The sequence below is a fragment of the Henckelia pumila genome, chromosome 2, assembly GCF_033568475.1.
Source record: "Henckelia pumila isolate YLH828 chromosome 2, ASM3356847v2, whole genome shotgun sequence".
Classification (NCBI taxonomy): domain Eukaryota; kingdom Viridiplantae; phylum Streptophyta; class Magnoliopsida; order Lamiales; family Gesneriaceae; genus Henckelia; species Henckelia pumila.
The window spans coordinates 189,528-217,477 of NC_133121.1; the positions used below are offsets into that span (position 1 = coordinate 189,528).

At 35.7% G+C, this 27,950-nt stretch overlaps 3 protein-coding genes across 7 annotated transcripts in view; 2 read left to right on the top strand and 1 right to left on the bottom strand.

Moving 5' to 3' along the window:
- LOC140879747 (5'-3' exoribonuclease 4) overlaps positions 1-16,721 on the top strand; it is a 33,256-nt gene extending 16,535 nt beyond the window's left edge. For 3 of the 4 annotated variants that reach the window (XM_073283613.1, XM_073283614.1, XM_073283616.1), the window contains 12 exons: positions 64-159; positions 4,156-4,226; positions 4,596-4,724; positions 4,834-4,910; positions 4,998-5,038; positions 5,153-5,227; positions 6,274-6,564; positions 7,256-7,395; positions 7,477-7,581; positions 7,923-7,998; positions 15,204-15,286; positions 15,545-16,721. In XM_073283613.1, the coding sequence (XP_073139714.1) occupies positions 64-159; positions 4,156-4,226; positions 4,596-4,724; positions 4,834-4,910; positions 4,998-5,038; positions 5,153-5,227; positions 6,274-6,564; positions 7,256-7,395; positions 7,477-7,581; positions 7,923-7,998; positions 15,204-15,286; positions 15,545-16,301 (1,941 nt within the window). In that variant the 3' untranslated portion in view covers positions 16,302-16,721. The remainder of the gene's footprint in view (positions 1-63; positions 160-4,155; positions 4,227-4,595; positions 4,725-4,833; positions 4,911-4,997; positions 5,039-5,152; positions 5,228-6,273; positions 6,565-7,255; positions 7,396-7,476; positions 7,582-7,922; positions 7,999-15,203; positions 15,287-15,544) is intronic. The other variant, XM_073283615.1, reaches the window with a different exon arrangement.
- A 1,908-nt stretch (positions 16,722-18,629) lies between these two features.
- On the bottom strand, positions 18,630-19,443 carry LOC140884743 (uncharacterized). Its single transcript, XM_073291590.1, has one exon. The coding sequence runs from the start codon at positions 19,357-19,359 to the stop codon at positions 18,814-18,816; it is 546 nt and encodes a 181-aa protein (XP_073147691.1). The 5' UTR covers positions 19,360-19,443; the 3' UTR covers positions 18,630-18,813.
- A 1,925-nt stretch (positions 19,444-21,368) lies between these two features.
- LOC140880184 (phototropin-2-like) overlaps positions 21,369-27,950 on the top strand; it is a 42,276-nt gene continuing 35,694 nt past the window's right edge. For both annotated transcript variants that reach the window (XM_073284392.1, XM_073284393.1), the window contains exons 1-7: positions 21,369-21,493; positions 22,310-22,897; positions 23,575-23,757; positions 26,239-26,330; positions 26,419-26,650; positions 27,432-27,648; positions 27,864-27,934. In XM_073284392.1, coding sequence (XP_073140493.1) covers positions 22,323-22,897; positions 23,575-23,757; positions 26,239-26,330; positions 26,419-26,650; positions 27,432-27,648; positions 27,864-27,934 — 1,370 coding nt within the window. In that variant the 5' untranslated portion in view covers positions 21,369-21,493; positions 22,310-22,322. The remainder of the gene's footprint in view (positions 21,494-22,309; positions 22,898-23,574; positions 23,758-26,238; positions 26,331-26,418; positions 26,651-27,431; positions 27,649-27,863; positions 27,935-27,950) is intronic.

Genomic DNA, 27,950 nt, shown 5'->3' on the forward strand with positions numbered 1-27,950 from the left:
GATGGCTGAGATGCTAACGACGGAAAATGTTGTATTTATAAGCCAAAATGTTAATTCTCTCAGGTGAAGTTGGGGGAGCCTGGATACAAAGAAAGGTATTATTCTGAGAAATTTGGTCTCTCAGAACCAAATAAAGTTGATGAAGTTAAAACGGAAGTGGTAAGCATACCTGCCGCGTTTTATCTTTTTAGCCTGGTGTTTTTTTGCTTTCTTCGTCAACAGACTCATTTCTTATACTTCTCATTATTCCGTTGAAAAAATTGTCTCATGCACTTGTTTGAATTTTAAACCTTGACACTTGCTCTCCTGTCCTTATAGTTAAATTGTGGGACTGTGTAGTGGATGTACGTTGTTACAATGAATTATATATTTTCCAGAATCCACTGAAATGTAAGATACACCATGGATTTAATAATTTTGTGTAATATGTATTCAGTTCGAGTGTTACTACATTTACCATGCTTACCATTCTTAATTAACCATTTATCTACATGTTCAGTATTCTAATATTAGAGGTGCCAGGATCCAGGGTGTTTGTTTAATACGATAACGGTTTCGGAAAATTAAAACACTAATCGGTAATGAATAAACAAGGAAAAAATGTATCCGTTTTGAATCGTGGCATGTTTTTATTCTTTAATATGGAATTAATGTTTTGTTTGATTAAAGATGTAAATATTTTAGAACTTCAAAAAATAAACAAAATCTTGTTTGATATCATAAATAATCTTAACAACATTGAGGTTGTGAAAACACTTCGTGCCAAATTGCCAATGTACTATTCTATTCATTGATTTTCGAGTGTATACTGCCATACCAAAAGTAATATTTGTTTGTAACTGTAGTTAAAGACTGAAAAGTATAGGTTGAGAAGAGCAGATTTATTAGTGTTAAAGATAAAGAGTACAAGACAATTATTTATAGATTACTATATCCAAGGACTCTTATCCTGCAAGAGACCTAATCAAATACGAATATTGATCTATTCTTTATATCTGAATATACGAGCTTCAACTGTTAGGATTTATGGGCCCCAGTTTTGGTTACCGAAAACATACAAAATTTGTAGTTCACTCTCGATGTGAGAGCTACGTCCACTTGTCACCGCTACAATTTTCCACTAAAATTGAACCAAGAAAACAAAGAGAATTTTTTTACAAGAACCCGTCGTCCACTCTCAGAATTAATTTCTTGTCAATCTCTATCTCTTTTTGTATGTAAAATCCTTTATGCAATGGCGACTAGGGCTACATCAATATATGTAAAATATCTAAAGTACCCTTAAATAAATAATTAGGCTTCACACATGTATTAACAATCTCCCACTTGGAGATTAATCCACCATCATCGTTCTTTCCCACTTGCAAGGACAGTGACTCCTCACTCCTCAATGGAGAAGTCTAACTGAAGTCGCACACAACTTCAGTTTCTCAACTGTCACAGTTTTCGTCAACAAATCAGCTGGATTACAATTTCTTCAATCTTCTCAGAAGCCAGAATTCCATCTTCCAATGCTGATCGTATAAAGTGATATTGAACCTGCATATGCTTTGTCCTAGCGTGATAAACAAGATTCTTTGCCAAATGAATAACACTCATATTGTCACACTTTTCATATTTGTGACCCTACTCTTCCAAAACAAACTGCAACCAAATAATCTCTTTACTAGCCTCTGTCATCGCAACGTAATCAGCCTCAGTTGTAGAAAGCGCAACTATCTTTCGCAATTTCGAAATCCAACAAACAGTAGTATTACCCCTAGTGTAAACAAATCCAGTAGTACTGTTGAAGATTTAAATAGATTGGATAAGATATTTATTCAATATTTAAATAAGGATTAGATAGGATTTGATATTTAGATATTCTGTTATTTCCTTGTAATATATTAGGGTGTAACTTGTACTTGTATATATTAGGGTGTAACTTGTACGCTTAATTCAGTGAATAAGAATTATTCTCTTACCTTATAGAGATTCTATACTTTACCACATGGTATCAGACGTTCAGGGTAAACCTTAGCCATGACCAAATACGGCTACGGCTACGGCTACGGCTAGGGCTACGGCTACATGGCTTCCTCCTTTGAATCTGATAAACAGCCACTAAGCACGCCTGAGTTTTCACCAATTCACTCCATTACATGCCACAAACTCAATGGTCAAAATTATCTCCAATGGTCCCAAGTCCGTCATGATGTTTATATGCGGCAAAGGCAAGGAAGATCTCTTATCTGGTCCATCCAAGCGTCCAGCTTCTGGTGATGGCAAATTCAAGGCTTGGAATGCTAACAACATGATGTTTATGTCGTGGCTAATTAATTCCATGGTCTCGGAAATTGGCGAGAATTTCTTACTATACCCCTCTGCCAAGGAGATTTGGGATGCAGTCCATGATACATATTCAGCCTGCGACAACACATCTGAATTATTCGTTGTGGAAAGTTTTGTTCATGAAATACGACTGGGTGATGACAATGTCACGACATATTTCAATGCCCTCACCAAACTTTGGCAGCAGCTGGATTTATTTGAGACACATGAATGGAAGTGCACAACTGATGAATCACAATTCAGAAAAATTGTGGAAAAACGAGTGTTTAAATTCCTTCAAGGCCTCCATCCATCCCTTGATGAAGTTCGCGCCCGCATCTTGGCCATAAAACCATTGCCGGGGCTTCGCGTGGCTTTCTCCGAGGTCCGCCATGAGGAAAATCGGCGGAAGTTGATGTTGGGCTCCTCTCGTTCTCCTTCAGTACAAGGTTCTGCTCTTGCTTCCAATCGGCCCTCATTCTCGATCATTTCTGACCATGGTGCTCGCAATTCGTCCATTTCTGCCCCTGTTCAGAATCAGCATATGCGGAATGGTAGGCCTTGGTGCGAGAAATGCAAGAAACCCAATCACACGTTGGACACTTGCTGGCGCATTCATGGCAAGCCAATGGACTGGAAACCAGCCAGAGAAAGACGTGCCAATGCTGCTGCTTCAGATTCTGTCTCTACTGCCACACAAGCACCTTTCACTCAAGCGCAGTTGGATGTTCTTCAGCGGCTGTTCAGCCAGAACTCTTCCCAGAATTCTGCCCAAATGTTTTCACTTATTAGTAATGGTACAACAGTCCTTCAAGGTGACTTCTCTCTTGCATTTTTCTCCAAACAGGATTTGAACTCTACGTGGATTGTTGACTCAGGCGCCTCTGATCATATGACGGGAAATTTTTCACTTTTTAGTTCATACAATCCTTGTATGGATTCTCGGTTGCTAATGGATCTAGTTCAAGGGTATTTGGTATTGGCTCTGTATATATCTCACGTGATATTTCTTTACAAGCTGTGCTCTTTGTTCCTGGTCTAGCATGCAATCTGCTGTCTGTTAGCAAAATTAATGCCGATCTCAATTGCACTACTAAATTCTCTGTGGATTCTTGTTTTTTTCGGGAACTGAATTCGGGGAAGAAGATTGGCAGTGCTGAACTACGTGCTGGCTAGTTTCTCATCCAGATGGACCTTACTTTAAGAATGGGCCGAAGAATATTCCAAGCCCAGCTCTTCCTGATTCCTGTTCTGTTTTCCATTCCAATATAGACAGTGATATTCTTTTATGGCATTATAGATTAGGTCATCCGAACTTTATGTACCTTGCCAAACTGTTTCCATTTCTCTTTAATAATAAATCACCAAGTTTACTTCAGTGAGATATTTGTCAAGTTTCCAAACACACTTGTAGCACCTTTAAAATGCAACCAGATGGACGAGAGTGACCGGCTGAAGGTGTGTTCACTCGCTTCGTCCTATCCATGTAAATCTCCGAAGCAATTTCTTCACATATTCTTCCTGAGACAACTTTAGGACACTTTGTCTCTGATAGTTCTCATCCCAAGAATTTGTTTTGCAGAGCCCAAATCCTTTATCTTTAACTCTTTAGACATTTTCTTTTGCAACTTATCAATCTCCAGCAGACTAGCTTCAACAATCTACATAAAATCAACGTAGTATAGTAAAATGATATAAGAGCTGTCAAATCTTTTGATGTAACAACAGTGATCTGCCTGACATTTTAGAAAATCATTATTGTTCCTAAATTATCAAACCTTTTGTTACCACTATCTAGGTGCCTGTTTCCAATTTGGCATAGGCGGATGAAGAGTTGTTTTGCAGGTATTGAAGTATGTGGAAGGACTGTGCTGGGTTTGCCGCTATTATTATCATGGTGTCTGCTCATGGCAGTGGTATGTATTGTGTCTCCTTGTCGTATTTAAGGATTGATAAAACCGATAAATGCATGCCTATACAGAAGTTTTTGCTGGAAGAGGAAGTTGATACATGAAATTTTCCGTCTTCACAAGTGCAATGAAAATTGGGAAACAAACGAAGCAAAAACTCCTTTATTAATCTTTAGTTTTTAATGTTCGGGCGTGGCGGAGTGACAGTCATACTCTCTTGCCTTGCCATGCCAACCAATTTGGACCTTGAAGTGTAGTGCCATATGTGCTGTGTTACTGTATAAAAAGTTTTCAAAGATTTTGGGCGATGCAGTTTCATTGTGCAATGTGTAACTTCCCCTGTAAGTTTACTAGGCTCACTGGATCTTTGTCCAGGTACTATCCATTCCATTATGCCCCATTTGCATCTGATCTTCAAGGATTAGCCGATTTGGAAATAACCTTTTTCCCTGGGGAACCTTTTAAACCCTTTGATCAGCTTTTAGGAACGCTACCATCTGCAAGGTCCTTCACTTCTTTTCATTTATCTAGAGATGGAAACTTTTGAGTTGCCTCTTTTAATTCTTTGTTGCCTAACTTAGTTAAAAAATTCTATCGTATACTTGATGCACAGCTCAAATGCTCTTCCTGAGAAATACAGGAGACTGATGACTGATCCTTCATCTCCCATTTTTGATTTCTACCCAACTGGTATAGTCTGTGGTTTCCTGAAGCATAAGATATATGTTTTTTCCACTAATTTTTTTTATACATACTGTTCATCTATCAAATACGCAGATTTTGAAATTGACATGAATGGGAAGCGGTTTGCTTGGCAGGTATTCTTCATCTTCCATATCTCACTCAAATGTTGTTTCCTTGGCTGCTTACTAATGTTATTTGATTTATTTGGCTAATGAGTATGACAAAATGTTTCATTTGCACAACCATAGGGGGTTGTCAAATTGCCCTTCATTGATGAGAAGAAATTGCTTGCTGAAACTAAGAAACTTGAAGACACTTTGATGGTATGGAAGACGAATACTTCAATTTCTGCATACTTTCGCCAGCCTAATATATTTTTTTCTTATCAAATTCTGTGTGCTCATGAATCCCCTTGTTAACCGTATGTGAAGTGTTTCACAGTTCAATTGAAAATATTCCTGAAATTATATATTTATGGTCCCAGATTTGATGGTACTAATTTCTTGTATTCCTGAAATTAGGTGTTAGGATTTATGGTCCCAGATTTGATTCCGAAAACGATAATAGATCGAAAGATAAACACAAGATCACACATGATTTATAGTGGTTCACTCTCGATGTCAGAGCTATGTCCACTTGCTAGCCCTCGCAAATTTCCGCTATAATGAAAACAAGAAAACAGAGAATTTTGTTAAGAACCTGTCCTCTCTCGGAACTAATTATCAATAATATTACGACGACGGTTACCGACATATATAAATAGTATTATGGGTACATCAATATATGAAAATATCTAAAATATCCTTAAACAAGTAGTTAGGCTCCACACATATATTATTGCTGAGAAAATTACCAACTTGCGAGATGATGCAAAAGAGGTGGCTCACATGCTCTCTTTGCCCGAATTGGTGTGTGTGATGTCGGCAAGAGGTGGTCTCAGGATCACTTCACGAGCTACCTTTGGTTCAAAACTTTGGAAGTGTTGGTTTTGGTGACTCTGAGATCAACGAGGGATTCATTTGTAATAGATCTTGGATGTGACCTCAGCATGAGGGGTATAATTTTTTGGATGGTGGTAGTTCATTGTATTTGTTGGTAGTTTGATTGGAGGAGAATTGGGGGATTTTTGACCATCTAGAAGAATCGGCTGAAGAATGTTAGGACAAGATTAAATTTCGGGCCCCTAACTGGATCGGGAAGCATAAGGAGTTTTAGATATTTTCGGATTCTGAATTAGTTAGGGATTAGTCTTATTTTTTGTCAATATGATCTGGGTTTTTGCTTTGTATTGCGTGGACCACTTGTTCGTTTTTTTGTAATTAATAGTTTTAATTAATATAATATTGTTTCCTATATAAAAAATTACTAGTGCTGGGATCTTCCCGGAAAAACCCACAAATTGGTTTTCAAATCGGTTGCAAGAACATGTGGAGGGAAAGACCTTCAACCTGTTTCCGAACCCAAACAGAAAAAACTAGATGACAAAATCAGTTTTTTTAAGGTGAAGATGGAACATCTTTGCAATCTGTTAACAAAAAACCAAACCGCCAGCACCTCTCTTATGGCTCAAGAAGGTACAATTTTGACAGATTTTGATGGTCCAACAAATCAATGTGAGCAATGGGTTATTGACTCCAGGGACTCTGATCATATGATGGGGGTGAGAGTAAGCTTTTTTCTCATCTTCCAAGTAGCAGAAATCAAGAAATGAGATTAGCCGATGGTTCCTATTTTGTTGTTGGATCATGTTCCATTTGACTCAATTCTAACATAATTCTCAAATCTATAGCTTTTCATGCAATCTTCTTTCTGTTAGCAAAGTTACATGAGATTTTAACCGTGTCTTTCATTTTTCGTCATCTTTCAGCGTTTTCCATAGTACAACGTATTTGATATACAAGAATATTTTTCTGTAAAAATGTGCAGCTGTACTTTACTGTTTCTCTTCCTTTTAGGTTTTGTCCCCATCATTGAATGATTCCTCACTTTTTTAGGCAACAAGTTTCAGTTATACTTGAGAAAATTTCAGAATGCTAAAGTACTGATTTACACGAATGCCAAATGCTCCTCGTGAAGAGGGAGGAAATATGAGGACAGCTATCTTCATTGTTTTAGCTGTGATCATTCTTGTTATTTTAGGAGGAAGAACAATTTTGGATTAGTCTGATGTTTGATTTGATGTATGTTCATTCATGCATTGCCTGCCCAAATTACCTTTTATGCTTAGCAATTTTTCAGAATGCTGAAGCACTGATTTATGTAAATGCCAATTGCTCTTTACGGAGAAGGAGGAAATATGAGGGCAGTTATCTTCTTCGCTTTAGCTCCTCTGATCATTCCTGTTATTTTAGGAGGAAGAACAATTTCGGAATAATGTGATGTTTGATTTGCTGTATGTCCATCCTCTTCATGCATTAGCTGCCCAAATTACCTTTTACTATCGTCTTTGTAAAATTGAAGAATCGCCATGGCCTATTGATACAGTTTCGAGGTTGGTTATTTAGTATGATTTGGCCAACTTTGCTCATTTTGTCTATTTGTTACACATTCGTTCCATTTTCTGGTTTTTCAGTGGCGGAATGAATGGATTCCTGTGGCTAACTAAGAGGAATGTGTTACGACAAGTGGTTCCTTCCCCTGTCAGTGGGCTGGGAGACATTACTGGCAATCGAGTTTTGTAAGTTCTAGTAATTTTAAACAAATATATATATATATAGAGTACTTTTCAGCTGCCCAACAATATTTCTCCAACTCGTCCCGGGTTTTAGTTGTTTTTTTTTAATTTTTCGCATAACTAAAACACGGTACCAGGTTTTAGTGGTTGGGGACGAGTTGGGCATCATTGGTTGGACAACTGAAAATTTCTCTATATATATATATTTAGTGTTTCATTTTGTTTCTTACAAATTACTAATTTAGTTGTCGCTCACGAAAAGAATGAACACTGGGGTGCGCGGTATCAAAAGTGTATATATATGTGTAGTTAATCAAAAGAGTAAAGTGTAACTGTTTCTGCAGAAACATCACTTATCTTAATCCATCTCAGCATTCTCACATACCAAAACCTCCTGAAGGTGTAATTTTGCCTGTGAAGGTATGTGAAATTATTTTTCTGCTTCTTTTCCTTTGGTATAGATTTATATTAAAGGCGCATTCATTATGTCAAATCATTATTCATCCTTAAAAAGGAGGATTTCATGCTGATAATTGTTTGGAGTCAGAGTTGCGCTGAGGTTGAGATATACTGGAAAAAACCGAGGGTGGGATTGTTAGAGACGTGGAGCTTAAGGGATTTAGTGGGTCGAATAGGTACAAAATAATAATTGGGAGGATTTAAAAACAGGAAAGAGAGAGGGGGTCTTGCACGAATGTGAGAGGAGAGTTGGTTATGTTATTTAGTTATTGTGTCCCTAACTTTTGCTAGGGAGGGGAGTAATATCTCTTGGGCAGAGGATTAGCTCTGAGAATATCCTTCTTCATTTTGTTGATCTTCATTGACAAATTAGTATAAATTTTATGGTTGCAACAAGATGAGATCATAAGATATGCTTATAAAATTTTGACCAAGAGCCTTAAAGTTTAGAAGTTGAGATATGTTCTATCGAGTGTAATAGATTTGTTAAAGAAATTTTGTACATGAGTGGACAACGTTAGTGACCTTGCTATGTTGTATCCACACATAAACTTTGATGCACAATTCCTTGTTTGAGGAGATGGATTCAAGCACAGTGTTTACTACGTCATTCCGTAGTCGGTCTGAAACACTTGTTATCTTACGAAGTGAACGAATCAGCGTTTTGTTAGGGTCCTTAAAGGGAGTCAGGTTGGTTGAAGGCTATGTAGCATGAGTACTACAAATAATTTTTTTGAAGTGTCGGGCACGGGTACGACACGCGGATACGGCAAAACCCATGTCGTTGACTTTTTAAAAGTTTGACCTGTCAGATATGTTTTGGACATGGCATGGATACGGTGGGTGCACGTTTTTTTGGGTACGTTTTGGCAAAATTGCAAATAATTAAAAGTTTTAAGGGTTAAATTGAAAAAGAATAAGGGGAACTTGGGATCCAGTCCCTGATATGAGTTATGAGTTATGATTCAGTCCCTGAGTCAGAAAATTTTATTTGAATTCCCTGGTCCCACATTTCTTTTCATGGATGAAAAGCGGTACAAAAATTTAAATATATAATACTAATATATGATATTTGAGTACTAACATTTTCAGATTTGGTACAAAAATTATGATTTTGAGTATCACATTGAAACAACTTTATTAATATTAAAAACTTATTGTACATACATATTTATGTACAAAATATTTATATTGAAGCACTCGTTTATTATTAATCAGTACATACATTAGTATATTGGGAATCACAAAAAATTACAATTTGCGTGCATTAATTTAAGAAATTTGAGTACAAAAATATTTAATTTACGTATTGATTTATATATTTATGACATCAATTGCCTCAAATTGAGTACAAAATCATGATATATATTTTCAGTTTTAGAGAGAGAAAATATAGCACAATTTTATACCAAGAAAAACTGTTTTTATACCAGATCTGAAATAGTCAGCACTGAAATTTCATATATTTGTACCTGATTTTTAATTTTTTATACCTATTTTTCACTTCGAAAATGATTTGGGCTCAGGGAGTACAAACAATCATTTCATTAATCAGGGAGTGCAGAAAACATAAAATTCTAAAAGGAACTGAGTTCTAATCAAACATATGATATGGGGATTTTTTACCAATTAACTCAAAGAATAAACTTCTGAGGACTAATTAATGAATAAATTAAAATGAATTGGACCTTAAAAAGCCCTATATTAATTCTTTTTTCTTCGGTCTTCTCGTTCCTTTCTTTCCTGCACGGCTCCTCTCATCGTTGATCATCACATCACTCCTTGCAGTTCGCCGCCCCCGTACTCCTTGGGTATTATGATTGATGAAATATGGTTTCCATCTCTACGATTTTTAATACTAAATTTATATATATACATATATATATATAGTAATTTTGATCATTAAGGCAGGGTTTTTCGTGTGTGATCACTAAAACCCGGTACCGTGTTTTAGTGTAAAAAAAAAACACTAAAACCTGGTACCGGATTTTAGTGGTCGCACACGAAAAACCCTGCACCCTAGGGTGCACCCTAGGGTGCAGGTGATCATTACTGATATATATAGATAGATATAATATATTTTTTTTTAACAATTGTTGTATCTTAGCCGGATAGTGTCTTATATTTTCAAATTCTTATCGCCGTATCCGATACGATACTCCTACCCATATCCAAGCAACATAGGCTGAAGGGGTTGCAGATATTAGAAAATGGGTTTGGGACCCTTTAGGGATTTTTTATGTCATATCTTTCTCTGAGTCTTTCTCTCAAGGTAGCGGTTTTCCTTCTCTCTTTTTCATGTCTTTTGGAAAACGCCTATCCCGATGGTTCAAGTCTTTTCGTGGATTGCGGTGTAGGGTAATCTATCGACTTGTGAGATGAGGCAAACGAGGTGGCCTACTTGTGCTCTTTGCCTGAGTTGGTGCTTGTGTCGGCAAGAGGTGGAGACCTAGGACCTCATTTTTTTTCATTGCCCTTTCACGAGATGTCTTTGGTTCAGAGCACTAGAGGAGTTGAGCCTGGTTTGGGAATTCCGAGGTCAACAAAGGCTTATTTCATGCTGATCTTGGACGTGACCTTGGAAGGAGGGGTAGAATTTTTTGGTGATGGTGCATTGCATTTGCTGGTCGGTTTGGTTGGAGAGGAATATTATGATTTTTGACAATATATCGGAGTAGGTTGAAACCTGTTGGGACAAGATTAAGATTCGGGCTTCTACAAGGATAAGGAAGTAGGAGTGGTAAAAATCCCCAAAATCCCGACCCTTCCCGAATCCATCTCATTCCAGTCCCGAAAAAATCCCTACCCGACATTTTTCCGACCTGAATTTTCGGGATTTTTCTCGTCCCGATTAATATCAGGAGAGGGATCGGAAATAAAACCTTATCCCGACGGGATTCCCGACCCGTTCCTAAATAATATTATAATATATTTTATCAATAATTTTATTAGTAGATTGAGCTAAATATTATTGTGTTTCCACTCATATAACAATTAATTATGGATTTAATTCACATAATTGTTTATTGTTGAAATGATCGAATAATAGAATAACGAAATAATATTTTTTGTGTATTTTTTTTATAAAAAAATTAATTAATTCATATTTATAATTATCTAATTAGAACAAATTCTAGAATAAGAGATGTAATTTGAAAATCTATTTAACAAAATTTATCTAGTAATTTATATCTGAACATTTTATTAATAATTATTCGATGCTATTATGTTGTTCTTCTTTTGACAAAATCTTGAAACATTATTCGGAATATTTTAATATTATATATGTTTTAAGTTGAATGTTATTTTTTATTTTGAAATATAAATTTCTAAATAGTATTTTTTTTATAAAATAATCACATTTTTTTGGTTTTATGAACAAAATTTTGAAAATGAAAAAAAAACTCGGGATTTCCTCTCCCTACCCGACGGGATCCCGATCACATTATTTTTGGTTTTTTGAACAGAATCTTGAAAACGAAAAAAAAATTCAGGATTTCCTCTCCTTACCCGACGGGATCACGAATATTCGAGTCCCGAAATGTGTCGGATTGAAGTTTTATTAAGGATTGAAGTTTTATCAATTGTTAATATGATCCGAGCTTTTGCTGTCTCGTATGCGGACCTCTTGTCCGCTTTCTGTAATTAATAACCATTTGTAATTTAATATAATATTGTCTCCTATAAAAAAAAAAAAGAATTGTGTTCGGACCATCTTGCTGAAATTTTGAAATATTTGTCCAACTTCTGATATCTCCTTCATAAGAAATAGTGAAGTTGCTTGAGTATGTTGGATATATGTTTGAGAAGAAAGAAAAGTAACGTGAGCATAAGTTGAGAAAGCCAAAGAAAATATTTTATTATGCAACCTATCATATATTTATACAACATAATCAATATAGAATCCTAATGAAACAAGAGTTCTAAGAAATATATTAAACTAGTTGGAGATAACAACTAGAATCCTAAAAGATATAATAAAGATATTATTATAATTATAATAATTAATAATTATAGATAAATTTAAATCAGCTTCTTGAGTCATTCAAATCAACACTCTTCCTTGGCTCAGAAGCTACATACTTTATCTTTTTTTTTTCCAATGTTGAAGCCATTAAAGAACGCATAGGCTTGTTTTTGTTTGTGCACTGAATGTTGATGATGTCAGAAGGTTTATTCTAGTCGGTCACAAATAAATATGTGCTCTTAACATATCTAGGAATTCTTTTTTCTCCTTGAAGATGAATTTCACTTGCACGATGCATATATTCTGTCCTCTCCATAACACCATTTTGTCGATGAGTGTATGGTGCTTTATTTCGTCGTCCTACATTTGAGTGGATCAATTGTTGCTTCTGTGTAGGTCTTTAAACCTTGTTTTGTTGTAAAGATGCGTCGTTTGTTTCCCATTTTGATAGACAACATATTTAAGGAGCTCCTCTTCAATCTAACTGAACTTTTCACCAAATTGTCTTTATTCATTGAAGGTACATCAACATGTTCCTCCATGAAATCTAAGACAAAACTCTTGCCTTGCATTTTTACTTTAAATATTTCCATGTCTTTTGCATCTTTTATCACACAATTTTTTTTCTTCAAACACCATCTTATAGCCTTTTTCTAACAACTGAGTAACACTCAAAAGATTTTGATCAAGTTCAGGAACATATAAAACATCAGAAATTAATTTCGAACCTGAGTGCCCTTGAATTGCTATGGTTCCTTTGCTTTTACTTCAATGTGTTGTCCGTTTCCAATCCTAACTTTAGAAAGGTCAATCTTGTTGAGTTCGTTGAAAAGATATCGATTACAAGTCATGTGGTTTGTACAACCATTATCGATTAGAAAACTTTTTGTGAAGTTATTCATGGAAAAACATGATGCGACAAACAACTCCTCATGAGGTTGATCTTCAATAACTTTTGCTTCACTTTGTTGTTGAGTCTTGCATATCAAATCTGATTTTGTTGACAATTTTGAGAAGCTTGTCAGAATATTCCTTGATCGTTTCTGATTCCTTCTTCCTTTGCATCTCAAATTCTCGAATCAAATTCAGCACTTGCATCCCTTTGATCCTTTTGCTTCCTTCATATTTTTCTTCATAAAATCCCAGATTTCTTTGGCTGTTTCAGTGTCATAATTCTGGTAAGAACAGAGGACAAGACTGCTATAAACAAGATGGCTTTTGCTTTTGATTTTCTTTGCTTCTCCTTTTGATTTTTGATTTGTGCCATCGTTTTGTTGTCGGGCAGATCTGGAACTTTATATTCTTGTTCAACGCCTTCCCATAAATCGTTGGCATCTAGATATGCTTCCATTCTAACAACCCATACTTGATAATTTGTTCCATAAAACGCTGGAGGTGCAATTGTGGTGAAATAATGTTTTAAATTCATTATGAAAATTTTGATATCTCACAGATCTCTCAAGAACGTGGCTCTTGATACCAATTTGTTGGATATTTTTTAGAAGAAAAAAGAAAAGTAACATGAAGCATAAGTTGAGAAAGCCAAAGAATATATATATTTTATTATGCAACATATCATCTATTTTATATAACATAATCAATATAGAATCCTAATGAAACTAGAGTTCTAAGAAAAGTATTAAACTAGTTGGAGATAACAACTAGAATCCTAAAAGATATAGTAAAGTTATTATTATAATTATGAAATAATAATAGATAAATTTAAATCAGCTTCTTGAGTCATTCGAATCAACAAAGGTCCTCAAATGTCGTTATGGATCGTGGAAAATGGATGATACCATTTGTATGGTTGGTTTCTGTGGGGATTAGGAACATGCTTGGAGGATCGATTCAACTTCATTGACAATTTCTGGAAATTTTATCGAATGACGATGGTATGAATTTCTCAAGATATATAGTATTGTCGACGTCCTATTTGGTGATATGATATTATTTCACTATCATTATTGCCAATGGATGAAGAATTAGCAGAAGTAAATTTCTGAATTATTTGTTCAGGCTCGTCAACCTCATTTTAACTCGGTTCACACATCTTAACATTGCCTATCATCCTCCCCGACTCCAAGACCTGAAGTTCACATTCATTTCGAAAACATTTAATTTACGCATTTCAAGTCCTTTATAATGCTACTTATGAACGATAAAGTATAAACAAGTTTGAAACAAGAACAAAATCATAGTTTCTTGGAAATAACAACTGAACCTATACCCTCTCCTTCGAAGACAGATCCATCTGCAATGTGAACTTTAATGGTCATGACTTGGGTATACTCATCCAAGATTGTGATGGGAACAGAAGTATTATCTGAGATCTGAGTGGGAGGCGAGGTGACCTCCGATGAGGAGGAACGATCTGATGCTGCCATGCCGTATTTACCCATGGATCACCGTCGTCTCTGATACCATGTCGTAAGTGATGAAAAGAGCATGGAAGAAAGGAAAAATGGTTTCTGATATATTATCAAAAGGAACGATACAGGTGAAACTTTATAGAGCTACTTATTTCTCTATTACCCTAAGTCTAGATAAGATAAGATCTAGATACAAAGTTTAAATACAAAGAAGAGATAAAGATTTGATATATTCAACAGAAACTAAAGAGACAAATAAGTAGAGCTGCTATACAATAATTTCCTAGAAAAGATTCCAAGATTACATGGATTGAAAAACTAAACTAGGAAACAACACACACACACACATCTGGAGGAGAGATTTTCTCTGAAACCAGGACCCTCTCCAGTAAAAGATTCAATTACTCTTAATTTCCACTAGAAGCAATCAATTTACTAATACCCTGAACGTCAGAGCTGTTTTACATTTCGAAAGTTGCTACCGGAAGCATCATGTTCTAATTGCCGGATGCACAAGGATTGCATTACCAGAATTCTTGCTTAAGATGAAAACAATAGGAAACGTAAACGTTAGAAAGTTTTAAAGACAAATGGCGGGATTTGCATTCATTGAAGAAATGTTTGCAAAATTCAGTTTTTCCCCCCTGATATGCTAGTATAATGGTGAAAGGTGCGATAATAGTTTCTGTAGTGGGCGTGGGAATGGTAAGGGCAGTGCCCTAGTGCATATAGCAGCAATTTCCTGAGTAGTTGCTTTTGACTTTGAGATGTATCATTTTAGTGAGTTTCTTTTGCTCTCATGGTGGGCCCCTTGTGTTTAATTGCAGGTTTTGAGATCTATTGACATAAAACCTTTCCCTGTCTTGTGGCATGAAGACAACAGGGGCAGGAATCAGCTGGACAAAGAAAGGTTAATTATTATACCTGGATTGTATTGATTACTGATTAGGTTACTTACCAAGTCACCTATCATTTTTGAACAATTACGAATTCTTCAATTTGATCAATCAAGTTTAAATTTGGCATCTGTGGAAATTTTGGGCTTCTTTTGCCCCCACACTATCTCAACCTTGCACATATGGAGTATGCTAAACTATGTTTTGATTTGAAATGGTGGTATACTTGTTTCTTCTTCTCATATGCTTGTTGGTTTTGCTTCATTTCACAGACCACAAGTGTTTGGGGCAATATCTGGTCCCACTTTGGGAGAAGCTGCTTACCGTTTGGTTCAAAACACACTCAATATTAAATCAGAGCAGATGAGTTATCGCAATTTCCGGGGAAAACAAGCAATAAATAGACCAAGACCAGCTGGACCTCCTGGTTATGAAAGAGGTATTTCTGACAGAACATCTACCCAAAATTCATCAAGTAATCATCATGCCATATATAGGCCAAGAGCAGCTGGGCAATTGGGATTTGAGCAGGGTGCTGGTCAATATGGTTATGAACTGGGTTATTCTAATGATCCAAATTTTAATGACAGACATTATCTCCCTCGAGGCTCAGCAGTTAGTTCTAAGTATCACGTTTCCCCCAATAATAAGCAAGAGTATAGAACAAATATAGGCTTCAAGATGCAAGATAGAGCTTCATATATGGAGCAGCAACAGGACCTAATAAATGACATTTCTGCGTTGTGTATAGAAGGTGGCTCTAAAATTAGACCACCTGAGGCTGCATCTCCAGGAGATCCAAATTCTAATCAAATGATTCATGTACTTCCCCAACTGCTGCCAAACTTTGGTCCACTTCCATCACCACCCCCTAAATGGATCACTAGACCTGCAGCTGGGAGTACAGAAATGTATTCCAGACAAGTAGTTAATAGTACAGAGCATCATGAGAGACCAGTGAAGAAGATGGTCTACCAGCACAAAAACAAGTCCACCCTGAACCTGATGGATTCAGAACTGCAGCAGTGATATTTTGAATTGGGCTCCTCCAATTCGAGTAGTTCCAAATGAAAAGCCAAACATCAGTTATGGTAGCATCAATCTATGAAAATGCACATGCCATCTGAGAGAATTTAAAAGTTGAGAACAGGAAGTATATTTCCGTATTGTTGCAGAGACAGATCCTCAGCTGGAAGTGAAGATTTTGGATTTTTGAGTTTGCAGCTGCGGGTGTGTTTTTATCCCCGGTAGATTGTTTAACTGCATGTATGGCTCATAGACTTTTAGGTTTTATTTTCATTTCCAGGGAGCAAAAGAAGATTAATTTCAATTACTTTTTCTTTTCGACAAAAAACAGGTTACCTGTACATGTTTTATTATAAAAGAAACTTGTTCATGTAATATTATCGACATGCAAATACAACACACATTGCTCAATGTACAATTTGGTTGGATATTAATTGGGTTTTGCAATTATCATTTGGATGTTTTACATTCAGTTGCTAGTGGGCTTAGTAAATAAACACATTAAATTGTAAACGCTGAGGTGTATGCAAAATTTGAAATTTGGGTCTCACTCCCAGTGTTTCTGATCACTTCACACTTGTCATTCTGCTTCGGCTGCTTACTCTTTCTTCTCGGAGTTTGTACTCACTAGAAGAGTTTTCAGTGTATCATTGATACGATTGGATTTCTTTATTGCAAAGAAACATCATATGATTAGGTCTCTTGGATTGGTCCGCTTAGTCATATAAGATATATTGAGTTTGTAATTTTTCAACCCATCAAATGACGGGCCGGACTCGCCAATTTATTAGATATAAGTCTGCTGGATTGATCCTTCTTGCCACTTAAAAGAAATAGGCAGAGATGGTGTTTTCCGAAACCGCCTAAAAAATTGGCCGGCCGGTTGTGGCTGGCATGCCCCTCTAGCCATTTTACATCTGTTTTGAGGACAATGAACTGGAAGAGTCAAACTTACGAAGCTAGTTAACGCTAAAAGATTTTAAGTAAATAAATAAGAATTTACTTAAAATATGTTCCTTGTCGTGATATTTTTCCCTAGTACCATAAAATATATATCATGGTGACTTCGTTTTTTACAGTATTTGTTTAGCGTATGTATTAAAATTTATAAAACTATCATAATTATAATTTGATATTGTTCAATTTATACGATCCAATGGATGCGTTTTTAATTAAATATTATAATTTTAAAATTATTTAAAATTTATGGAAAATCTACAATAGAAATAATAAAAATAAATAAATGGAATGACATGCATACACACACCTTTCCTTAATTTTTTTTTAAAAACTAAACCACAATATTTAAACAATAAATATTTTTTAAAAATAAAATGACCAAACTATTTTTTAAAAATAAAATGACCAACTCAGTGTCCGCCAACAGTATGGGCCTTCAGCTCTATTTTTGCAATCCATATGGGTTTGCTGCATTTTAGCAAACCCGTGTGGTTTTGGAGGTATTTATAAAGAAAACCTGGTATTTTGGTCAAATGGAGAGAATTATTACCTTTCATCCGTTCCCCATCCACCAACTCTGTCCACTTCTTTACGACATAGTAAAATTGCCCATACGTGCCCAAACCAAATATGAATTATCTTTAATTTTTTTTATAAATTAGCACAATTAACATGGATCCTCAAGATCTCAATGACACGGATTTGATGTTTCTGCAAGAGACTTTTCGAATTCTGATGATTTGGATGGCCAAGCCAAGATTCTCAGATTTTAAACGTTTGATTCTTAATATCGGCATAATATCATGTTTCAAGTGATGATGGTAGCCCCAACAAATTTCTAAATCCATCTTAATTGATGAAACAGGCTTGAGATTGCTCCTGTTGAAAGCATTGGGGCATGTAGTAGCACACTAGCACTTGTGATTGCCTTACCCTGCCAACTTTGGAGTCCCAGGGACACTATTTTGGAGGTTTGACCTATTAGACAACCAGCAAGTTGACATAGTGTTTCATCATCTTCTGCAATATCATTACAGTTTGATAGGGTAAAACTAGTTGTAGTTTAATGGGAGAAAAAAAATATTCCAGGCCTTTTCCCATTTTTGGCGAAACTGAAGCAAACAAGATGAAGGATTTCTTCGGTACAGATGATAGGGACACGATGCATGTTCCTACAAGGTTCCAAGTGTGTATTTTACCAATCTATTACTTCTAAAGTTGGCCTCATTCCAAGCAACAAGCTTGTTAATGCTTTGTCATATTACTAAACCAACTCCAAAAGATCAAATGGTGCCGATCAATGCTTTGATGGTTTAAAAGTTGCAAAAATAGTACAATATTACGAGGGAGATGCCGCGTTCATTATATAAAAAAACAATATGCAATACTTTCCACGTTCTTTTTTGTCATTTCCACACACAGAAATATGCTTGGTAAAACGAGGTTATCTGATATTCACTCTACTTGCTTATTACAAGGTTTTGCTCGCAAAATAGTATCATAATCCGTGGGCTGTATATTAAATTTAGTGGGAGGGAATAAAAAGTTGCATACATCATTGAAGAAAATAACCAGACAAGAAGAGAGCAAATGCAAGAAGCAAACTACCATATATGAGGACAGCTTTCTGACCCGAAGTAAGCGCATTACCCCCCAATCCGAACTGCTGATTCTGAGCAAAGCCCGCGATTTCCATGCGCTTACTCTCGAAGAAACTCTGCGAAGCACCGCAAGTGGGACATCTCCAATCATCCGGAAGCCGCTCGAATGGCAAACCAGACGGAATCGGATACGACGGGTCCCCGACACCCTGGTCGTATTTGTACCCACAAGATCTGCATTCGTAAATCCCAGTGTTTATTACAGCAAATTTCTCCTCCAGTCTTCTCGCGTCGATGGAAGTTGGCGCTTCTTCTGAAATGGGTACCGCGGATTTGTCTTCATCGGACACATGGGTGGATTTGATGGAAGTAGTGGAGATGATAATGGGTCTCCTGCGAGACTTGAAAAAAGTGGGTGTTTTGATTAGTGTTTGAGGTTGAGTGTTGTGCAGATTAAAGAGCGTAAATGGGTGTCTGGTACTGGTAGTTGCACAAGCCATCTCCGATCCTCACCTTGTTGATGATTTTCTTTTCTGTTCTATATCCTTTCAGAGCAATCTGTTGGGGCTTATTTTGTTTTTTTGTTTTGTTTTGTTTTTTTTTTTTTAATGTGTGGTTCCTAATTAACATAAAACAATCCCTCCTGGATAAGGAAGAAGGCCAGCAGGCCAATACAACAACAAACCACATTTTGACTAAATTAATACAAGATATTCGTGCCTAATTAGGGGTGTAAATGAGCCGAGCTATTCGTGCGTAGCTCGGTCAAAGCTCGACTCGAGCTCGATTTGACTGAACTCGAGTAGCTCGAGCATACAATCGAGCTCGAGTCGAGCTTTAAATATATGTGTTCGAGTAGCTCACAAGCTACTCGATAAGACACATGTATAAAAAAAATATAATATAAATAAATATATATAAATATAATATATATATAATATTATATTTATATATTTATTTGTTTATATATTTTATTTATTTATTATATTTATTTATTTATATAATATATATAATATTATATTTATTTATTTATTCATATATTTTTAATTTTTATATATATATATATATATATATATAATTTTCAATCTCGAGCTCGAGTATTCGAACTACAAACGAGCTCGAGCTCGAGTACATATTTTACTACTTGATCGAGCTCGAGCTCGAGCTTGACTCTGCTCGATAACATCCCTAGTACCAACTACCAATAACGTGTATATGATCACATATGCTGGCATAAGGGCATTGTACGTACGTCGGCATTGAATGAACCCGTTTTCTGATGCAATGCTTCGACCACATGATAATAGATAAAATTCATTGTACATCTCAATATTTTTTATTTTTATGTTTGGTTCCATCGGAGCATTTGTGACATGGTAATGAATTTCTATTATGTTAAACACAGAATACCATGTTCATTAGAAGTTATCTTCAAAATTTTAATGTATTATTTTAACCGGCGGTCATTAAAAAGTGAAGACTAATACCACATGAAAAGATAAATATGCTAGATAATATTAGGTATATGTTATGTTTAACATTGACAAATGAATAGCATTCATTCTGGGTCCGAATGTTTAATGCTATTGATGTGGAGAAAGAATTTAATAGTAAATAAATAATAACAATTAAAATAGATACATGTACAATGTACTTTCACTTTCATCATATATATACCCGTGATAAAAATGGTTACTTACAAAATTTAGACCAGTTAATTATGTATTTTTTTTATTTCGTTGAATTGTAAAAAGATATGTTTTTTGAAAAAAAATCCATCCGTTGCGATATCTAGCAACTGTTCATACTAAACGACAATCCCTGGTAATCAATCCAGTTTGTTCTGTGAACATTATCGTTTCACTTATCTGTTCTCTTGTCTCACGCTAAGCTCTTTCCAATTAAAAACAAGTAATCTCCACGCCAATGACTTTCAGATACTTTCTTTGTCACGACTCAGTGTAATGTAAGTAAAACTATTATAAATTTCGTTCCCACTATTTTGAATGTTATTTTATACTGTTCTCATTAATATTTGTTTGAGCCAATCGTTATCATTTAGTTGTGTGCTTTGCCATTTCAACAGAAAAGGTAAATCATACTATTTTTTTGAGTAACTCGGATGCAGGAATTTTACGGAGGGTGTTCTAATATACAATGTTTTTATAATTGGACCGGTGATCGAATCGGTCGACTACTAAAAAACGGTTCAACCGGTTCAACCGGATTAATAAAAATAAATATTATATTCATTTTATATAGTAAATAAAGTTTTAATTTATTTATTATTAATTACTTCATAAGTTTTATTAAAATTTTATAGTGAAAATTTCAATAAATATCCAATTAAAAATCACATTAAATAGATTATTACATGAATTATAGTGTGTTATAATTACATAATAATCTCAAAAAAATCAACTAATAAATAATAACCTCTAAAATCTTATCTTAATAAATAAGGGCAGGGTTTTTGCTTGTTTATTTATATTTCACTTTTTGTCAGAGTCTCAACTGCGTCATCTTCTTCTTCTTTATCTTTTTTTTTTCCCCCCTATTTTCTCTCGAGAGTCTCGCTCCCAAATTATGCACTTCAAGACCACCATTTTCGCCGCAGATACACCGTCGTTCATGGTAAATGGAGATCTATTTGGACAAATTTCGTAACCTATCTTTTCTTCTATTTATATGTTGAATTGGCATACGGTTCTTTCTTGTCTTTTTCTTGTTTATTTATTTATGCACCGTCGTTCATGGTAAATGGAGATCTATTTGGACAGATTTCGTAACCTATCTTTTCTTCTATTTTTATGTTGAATTGGCATACGGTTCTTTCTTGTCTTTTTCTTGTTTATTTATTTATTATCAATTAGAATTTGGAATTTTGAAGCATACGGGTCTTTCTTTTTTATTATTTATTATTATCTAATAGCATTTGGAATTTGAAATTTTCAATTTGGAATTTGGACTGGAGTGTTATGAAAACAGGCAGGATGATTACAGTATTTTTTAGATATAATAACCGGCCGATTATTAGTAATAGGCTGGTTTTCCGGTTTTGGCCGGTTTTACCGGTTCGATCCGGTTTTTCCGGTTCAACCATTTTTTCCTGGTTTTGACATATGTCCGGACCGGTCAGGCCACCGGTTACCGGTTGAACCGGCCGGTCCGGTCCGGTTCCGAAAACACTGCTAATACATCGGTTTTGGAGATTAACTTGCAAATTTTTTTTTTTTGAAGATGTACGTTTTAATTCTATTCCTGCAACTAAAATGTAAGATGATGTGATCATTGTTACTTGTTAGTAGGAATCAGTTTTGTTATCTTTACTATTCTCATTGATTATCTAATAGTTTATATGCCACTGCTTTATGCTGGCACATACATAATACGGAATTCATGACTTTAGTATCGATTGGTGGCAAGTTACTTGCAATTCATTCGTTGTAGTGAAGGAGGTTTAATGGAGTTATCAGGAGACAAGGACCAGAGGCAGTCAATTGGTGTTTTCAAGCCACTAACCAGCATTGATCCTGGAGTTCCTGATACTTTTACTAGGAATGAGGAAATCGATGTTCAAGTACTTCCTATGCAAGGAGGAGCATCAAGGAATATTATCCGTAGTAGATGGATGGCATTCGACATTGAGCCGGGCAGATCTCCGATCACCTCTTTTCGTGATGATATTGAAAACATCAAGGGAAGCATGGAGATAAAAACTGCAACAGAGGCTAGCATTGCTGAAAGGAAAGAAGTAGGAGAAAGTAGTTTTCAGACGACTGTGGGCAACAGTCCATTTGGAGGAGGAAGAAGCACAAATTTCGGAGAAAAAATTTCTGTTGGATTAACAGGGACTTGGGAGGAACCGCTTTTAGGCATCCCAGATGTGCCTCAAGAGGTGAAGGATGCTTTATCAACATTGCAACAAACGTTTGTTGTCTCTGATGCAACAGAACCTGGTTGTCCTGTTGTATATGCTAGCAATGGCTTTTTCACCATGACTGGTTACAACTCAGAAGAGGTCATTGGCAAGAATTGGTATGAAAAAATTTCTTTTTCTTGTACATAAAGGAACTTGATGAATAGTTGCAGTTTTTTGTGTTCAACTTCTGATTAATTCTCTAATCACAAAAATGATGGTTAGGACACGGTACAATCTATCCCGGGAAAAAAACAATTGGTAACTACTCTATTCGCCTGTAAGCATGGAGGTATTATCTGTGTGCACTAGGTTTATGTTTTTGTTTTTATGCTGTCGCTTCTGCTGAAAAACATTTGAATAATGATGTTATCTCCATCCATTAGAAGCACTAAGATGTACTTATAACACTATAATTTCATGTTAATGCATGAGTTCCAATAGACAGTTTTGCAAAATATTTTTTCCCCAACTTCTGTTTCTCTGGTCATGCATGCACTGCACATCGCACATGTGTTTGTAGATTAATTTGGGGACATAAGGTGCAAATCTATGGAATTGCAGTCACAGGGAATTCTACTGTTGTGTAAGTTTTTCAAAAATATTGGACACATCCAAACATTGGAATGTTCGGATTCAACAAGTTCTTGATCTCTGAAAAGTTTCAAGTTCTCAAAGAAAATTTGTCTGCTTTTTCTGAAGGGCGCATTATGTTCTTGAGAACACATGAAGTCTTGAATTTACTAAATGCTTGGATTTTATCTGGAGATGTGACGCAGTTGCCCCTTTGGTTCAGCCGTTTCCTGCAAGGCCACAACACAGATCAGAAGGAGGTAGATAAAATAAGGAACACAATAACACTGGGGACAAGCTATTGTGGGAGGCTTCTGAACTACAAGAAGGATGGCACTCCATTCTGGAATCTTCTTACGATCATTCCAATCAAAGATGGTGAAGGAACGGTCGCCAAGTTTATTGGGTAAGTTTTCTATTTTTGACTTTGTTCAATTGACTTTTGAATATCCCTTCCTTGGAGCTTAAGGATGGGCTCACTAGGTTTCTCAAGTAAGCCAAGGTCATATTTAGGTTGGTTCACAAATATCCCTTCCTTGGATCTGGCGAACTTCATTACTAGTATTTTAGTGCACTCAACTCCTTGATCTCCAAATCAGCCACTTATCTTCTTCTTAGTCTTTGTATTCATTACTGTCATTGCATGTCAAGACAATTTCATTATTTTGTCCATATCAACAATCAAAACTAATACCTTGCCCTTCTTTGGCGAGTTTGTAAAACATATTACGATCAACTTGGCTTTTGACAATAGCCGTAGTTATTTATGGTTCTTATAAATATCTCAAACCAGGCTCTAGGGGACTGTTCGAGTCCAAATAATGACATTTTTAGAGTGCAAGCTTTGGTTAGTTCAAATTTCCCTTCAAATCCAAGCGATCATTCGATAAAAACTTTTTCCCGTCCCGGTGACGTACTTTCATGCAGATTGAGACCACCTTAAAAAGTATCGCCATTAAAGCAAATGATGACGATCTGGACTGAGTGGGAGTACACATTAGATATTTGAGGCTGAGTGTTTTGTTGAGCGATGACAAGAGGAGTAAGCAAGGAGGATTCTCCAGACATGAGAATATTTATGGACAGAAAGGAAAGAGTTTAATTCTACAATCAGAACTGAGAATATTCAAGAACCCATATAAGCAAGGTAAAACCAACAACATAGAGGCTCTGCAGCAACAAGAGTTCAATAGGCTGTTTCCGGGACTGCTTTACTACTACTCGTGCAAACTATATTTATGGAGAAAAGAGAGAACCAGTTGGTTCTGTTCAAAGTACTCCATCTGCATAGGCAAATTTCTTGAGGCTGTGTCCTTTAGAGTGCCTCTCATTCTATAAAGAATTGAAAGGAAAATAATACTTTTCATTATATTATTTAATATTTATAGTCTTCTTTTTCGAAGAGAATCGAAGCACCAATCAGGTAATATAAGAGGAAACAAATCAATTATAGCAGGCCCAGTTCTTTTTCTATTTTGCGGTATTGACTAAAATTAATTACAGCTAATATTCACAGCTAGGAGATCTCCTAATATTCTGAAATACAGAAGTCCAAATCGTCCCTTTTCAACATAATTTCATTAGAAATTATCCAGTTGGTGCCCTTGCTCAGTATACACGCCACAAAGACATCATTATGAAATAGAAATCATTTCTTCTAGGAATAAAGTTCTAGGCGTCAATGGTAGCTAAATCTTTCAAAATTAAGGTTTATACAGTAATTTTTGGAATAATCTCCCATGTATGGGGGCTAGGAGTAAATGGTAGCTAAATCTACGTGCCCAGTAACAAGTCGCACATAAGCCGCCGGGTCGCACGACAGAAGAACGCCCAACATAAAGATGCACACTCCTACATGTGAAATATTCATCTTCATTGGAGCTTTTTGGTAGTAGTCGTGACCAACAGCCATCAGCTGTCGGCTCGTTGGTAAGGTGAGAGTTTCAAGCCTGATTTCTGGTGGCTCGTCCACCGAACAAGCACCGCCCGACGAAGGGGGAACCGAAAAGCTTCGACTCTTCTTTTAAATGGGGGTGCCTCAACTTCGAATTTTTTTTGGTCTTTCAACCAACTAATTTAACCTTTCAAATTGTATGTAATGGAGTACTGACATTCTTTTTGATAGAATTTCATTTTAGATACTGGAGAAATAATACTGAGGTTGACTTCAAATATTCTACCAAAAATAAAAGATATTTGAATCTACAAGGTTGACTTCAAATATTCACCCTTATCACAGATATTATCTAAATCTACAGATACTTTATATAATATATTAAATTAAATTTAAGAATTTAAGAAACTCTAGCCATCTTATTTCTTCTGGACGGAAGGTATAGCTTTGAATCACAATTTGAAAAATGACGGTCAAATATTTATTTTGATTTATGACCTTCAAATTTTTTTCTTGCAAAATGACCTTCAAACATACAGGAAATACAATGACTAAACAAAGGGTAAAAATTGAGAAGGATAGATTTCAAATTCATGGTCAAACAAAGGTCATTTAGTTAAATAATTCCCTTGAATCCTGGGTTGGGGTGTGCTGTTGAGGGTAACAAAAAGCTAAATTCTAGGCTGATTGGTGATTGGTATAGAGCTCCTCTTTTTCTTTTTTCTTTTTTTTTTCCTCTCTTTCGCATACCTCTATTCCTTCTATCTTTCATTGGGTTCAACCCATGACTGCTTAGTACCTGTAAAAATGGCTACCCCGGTTGTGATTTTATCTGCTTAAGTTTGTTTACACATGACATTTAAAATGGAGTGGAATACTTGTTTGACCACAATCAACACAAAATATACTAACTAATAAAGCATCGTCTCAACACTGTTTCTGCTAAAATCATAACAATTTCTCGGGACTTACACATGCCACACTCTACGACAGAATGCAGGTTGAGGTCAGCAAATATACAGAAGGGATGAATGATAAAGAATTACGACCTAATGGACTGCCAAAGTCATTAATTCGCTATGATGGTAAGTTAAACGCATGCATGGTGGTTTATCACATTCACATATAACCATTATCCTTTGGAGTCTGACTCTTCTGCATGACATGCCTCAGCTCGGCAAATGGAAAAGGCTTTAGGTTCCATCGCTGAGGTTGTGCAAACACTTAAGGATCCTAGGTCTCACATGATGTCTTACTTCAGTGACAATATTGAATCTGAGAAGCTAAGCCTCGATTATATGCTACCTGGACCAGCTGAGACGGATATGAAAGATATCCCATGCTCAGGTTCTCTTCATGATACTGGCAACAAGATCCAAAAGTCTGGACTTATTTCCTTCAAGGGGTCAGTCTTTGACTCTTTCTTTTATGTTTCCACATCTTTTTTCATTCAACTTGTGCATTTCTTGGCCGCCATATCTCTTTCTGCATCTTCAGATGCATTTTGTAATGGTTTGACTGTTTTTCACCTGAACACTTCATTGCACAAATACATATGTAAATGAATGTATAAAGACTTTCTAATTAAAATATTTTTACCGTAAAAGCTATTTCAGACTTAATTGCATAAACAATTGAGTTAAAGAAATGATGCATGTGAATGTAGAAAGGAAGTCTTGTTTAGAACCTACCATCATCTCTATCGTTTGTTTGGCTGAAAAAAATTTGAGCTGGATATTTTGAATTTGCCAACTTTCGTGACGATTTTAAACATTTAACTAACATGTGATGCAAAATTCTGGTTGGTTTGACTTTTCTATCAGCACAATTTTGTCAAATCATTCAGTTGAGTTTTAATATTGGCAGCATCTCTCAGACATTAATTCCTGTTGTCTGAAAGCATGATGACACCAATATTACTTATTTTCCTGTTTACCTAAGTATTTATCTTATCTGACTGGAAATTCCAAACTTGAAAAAGTTACATATTCCTCTCTAGAAACCATCTGAAGTCAGTACTTGATATGCTCCTTTGTTGAATGGAGGTGTAAATAGCCATAAAATAGTGGTTAATCGCTTTTTAACCTTTAGAATTAGAATGACAAAATATTTTGATAATACTTGAACAAGAATTATTATCTTTGATAAATCACGACTATCTTAAATTGTATTATAATTTTCTGCAGGTTCAAAGGAAAGCCATCAAATAATGCTGCCATGCACGAAAATCAGTCAATGCCAGAGACAGAAATAATGATGGCACAGGACACTGAACGGAAAGACAGCTGGGAACTTTCTGGAAGAGAAAGGACTATGCGCCAAGGCATTGACCTAGCAACAACATTAGAACGCATTGAAAAAAATTTTGTGATAACGGATCCTAGAATACATGATAATCCAATTGTAAGATTAATTAATTATATAATATAGCATAAACACAAACCGCATAAGCGATATCCTTGATACAGTCAGTTTAATAAGTGGAGAAAGTCCTTTTGAATTATCATTGTACTAGTATAGTATACTCTTAATTTTAGATATAATTTGCTTCTTCTTTCTTTTTGTATAGTTGATTTATCCTTTACCAGATTATAAAAAATGCAGTTCTTAACTTGCAGATATTTGCATCAGATAACTTTCTTGAACTGACAGAGTATGCACGAGAAGATATTTTGGGAAGGAACTGCAGGTATGAATGAATGCCA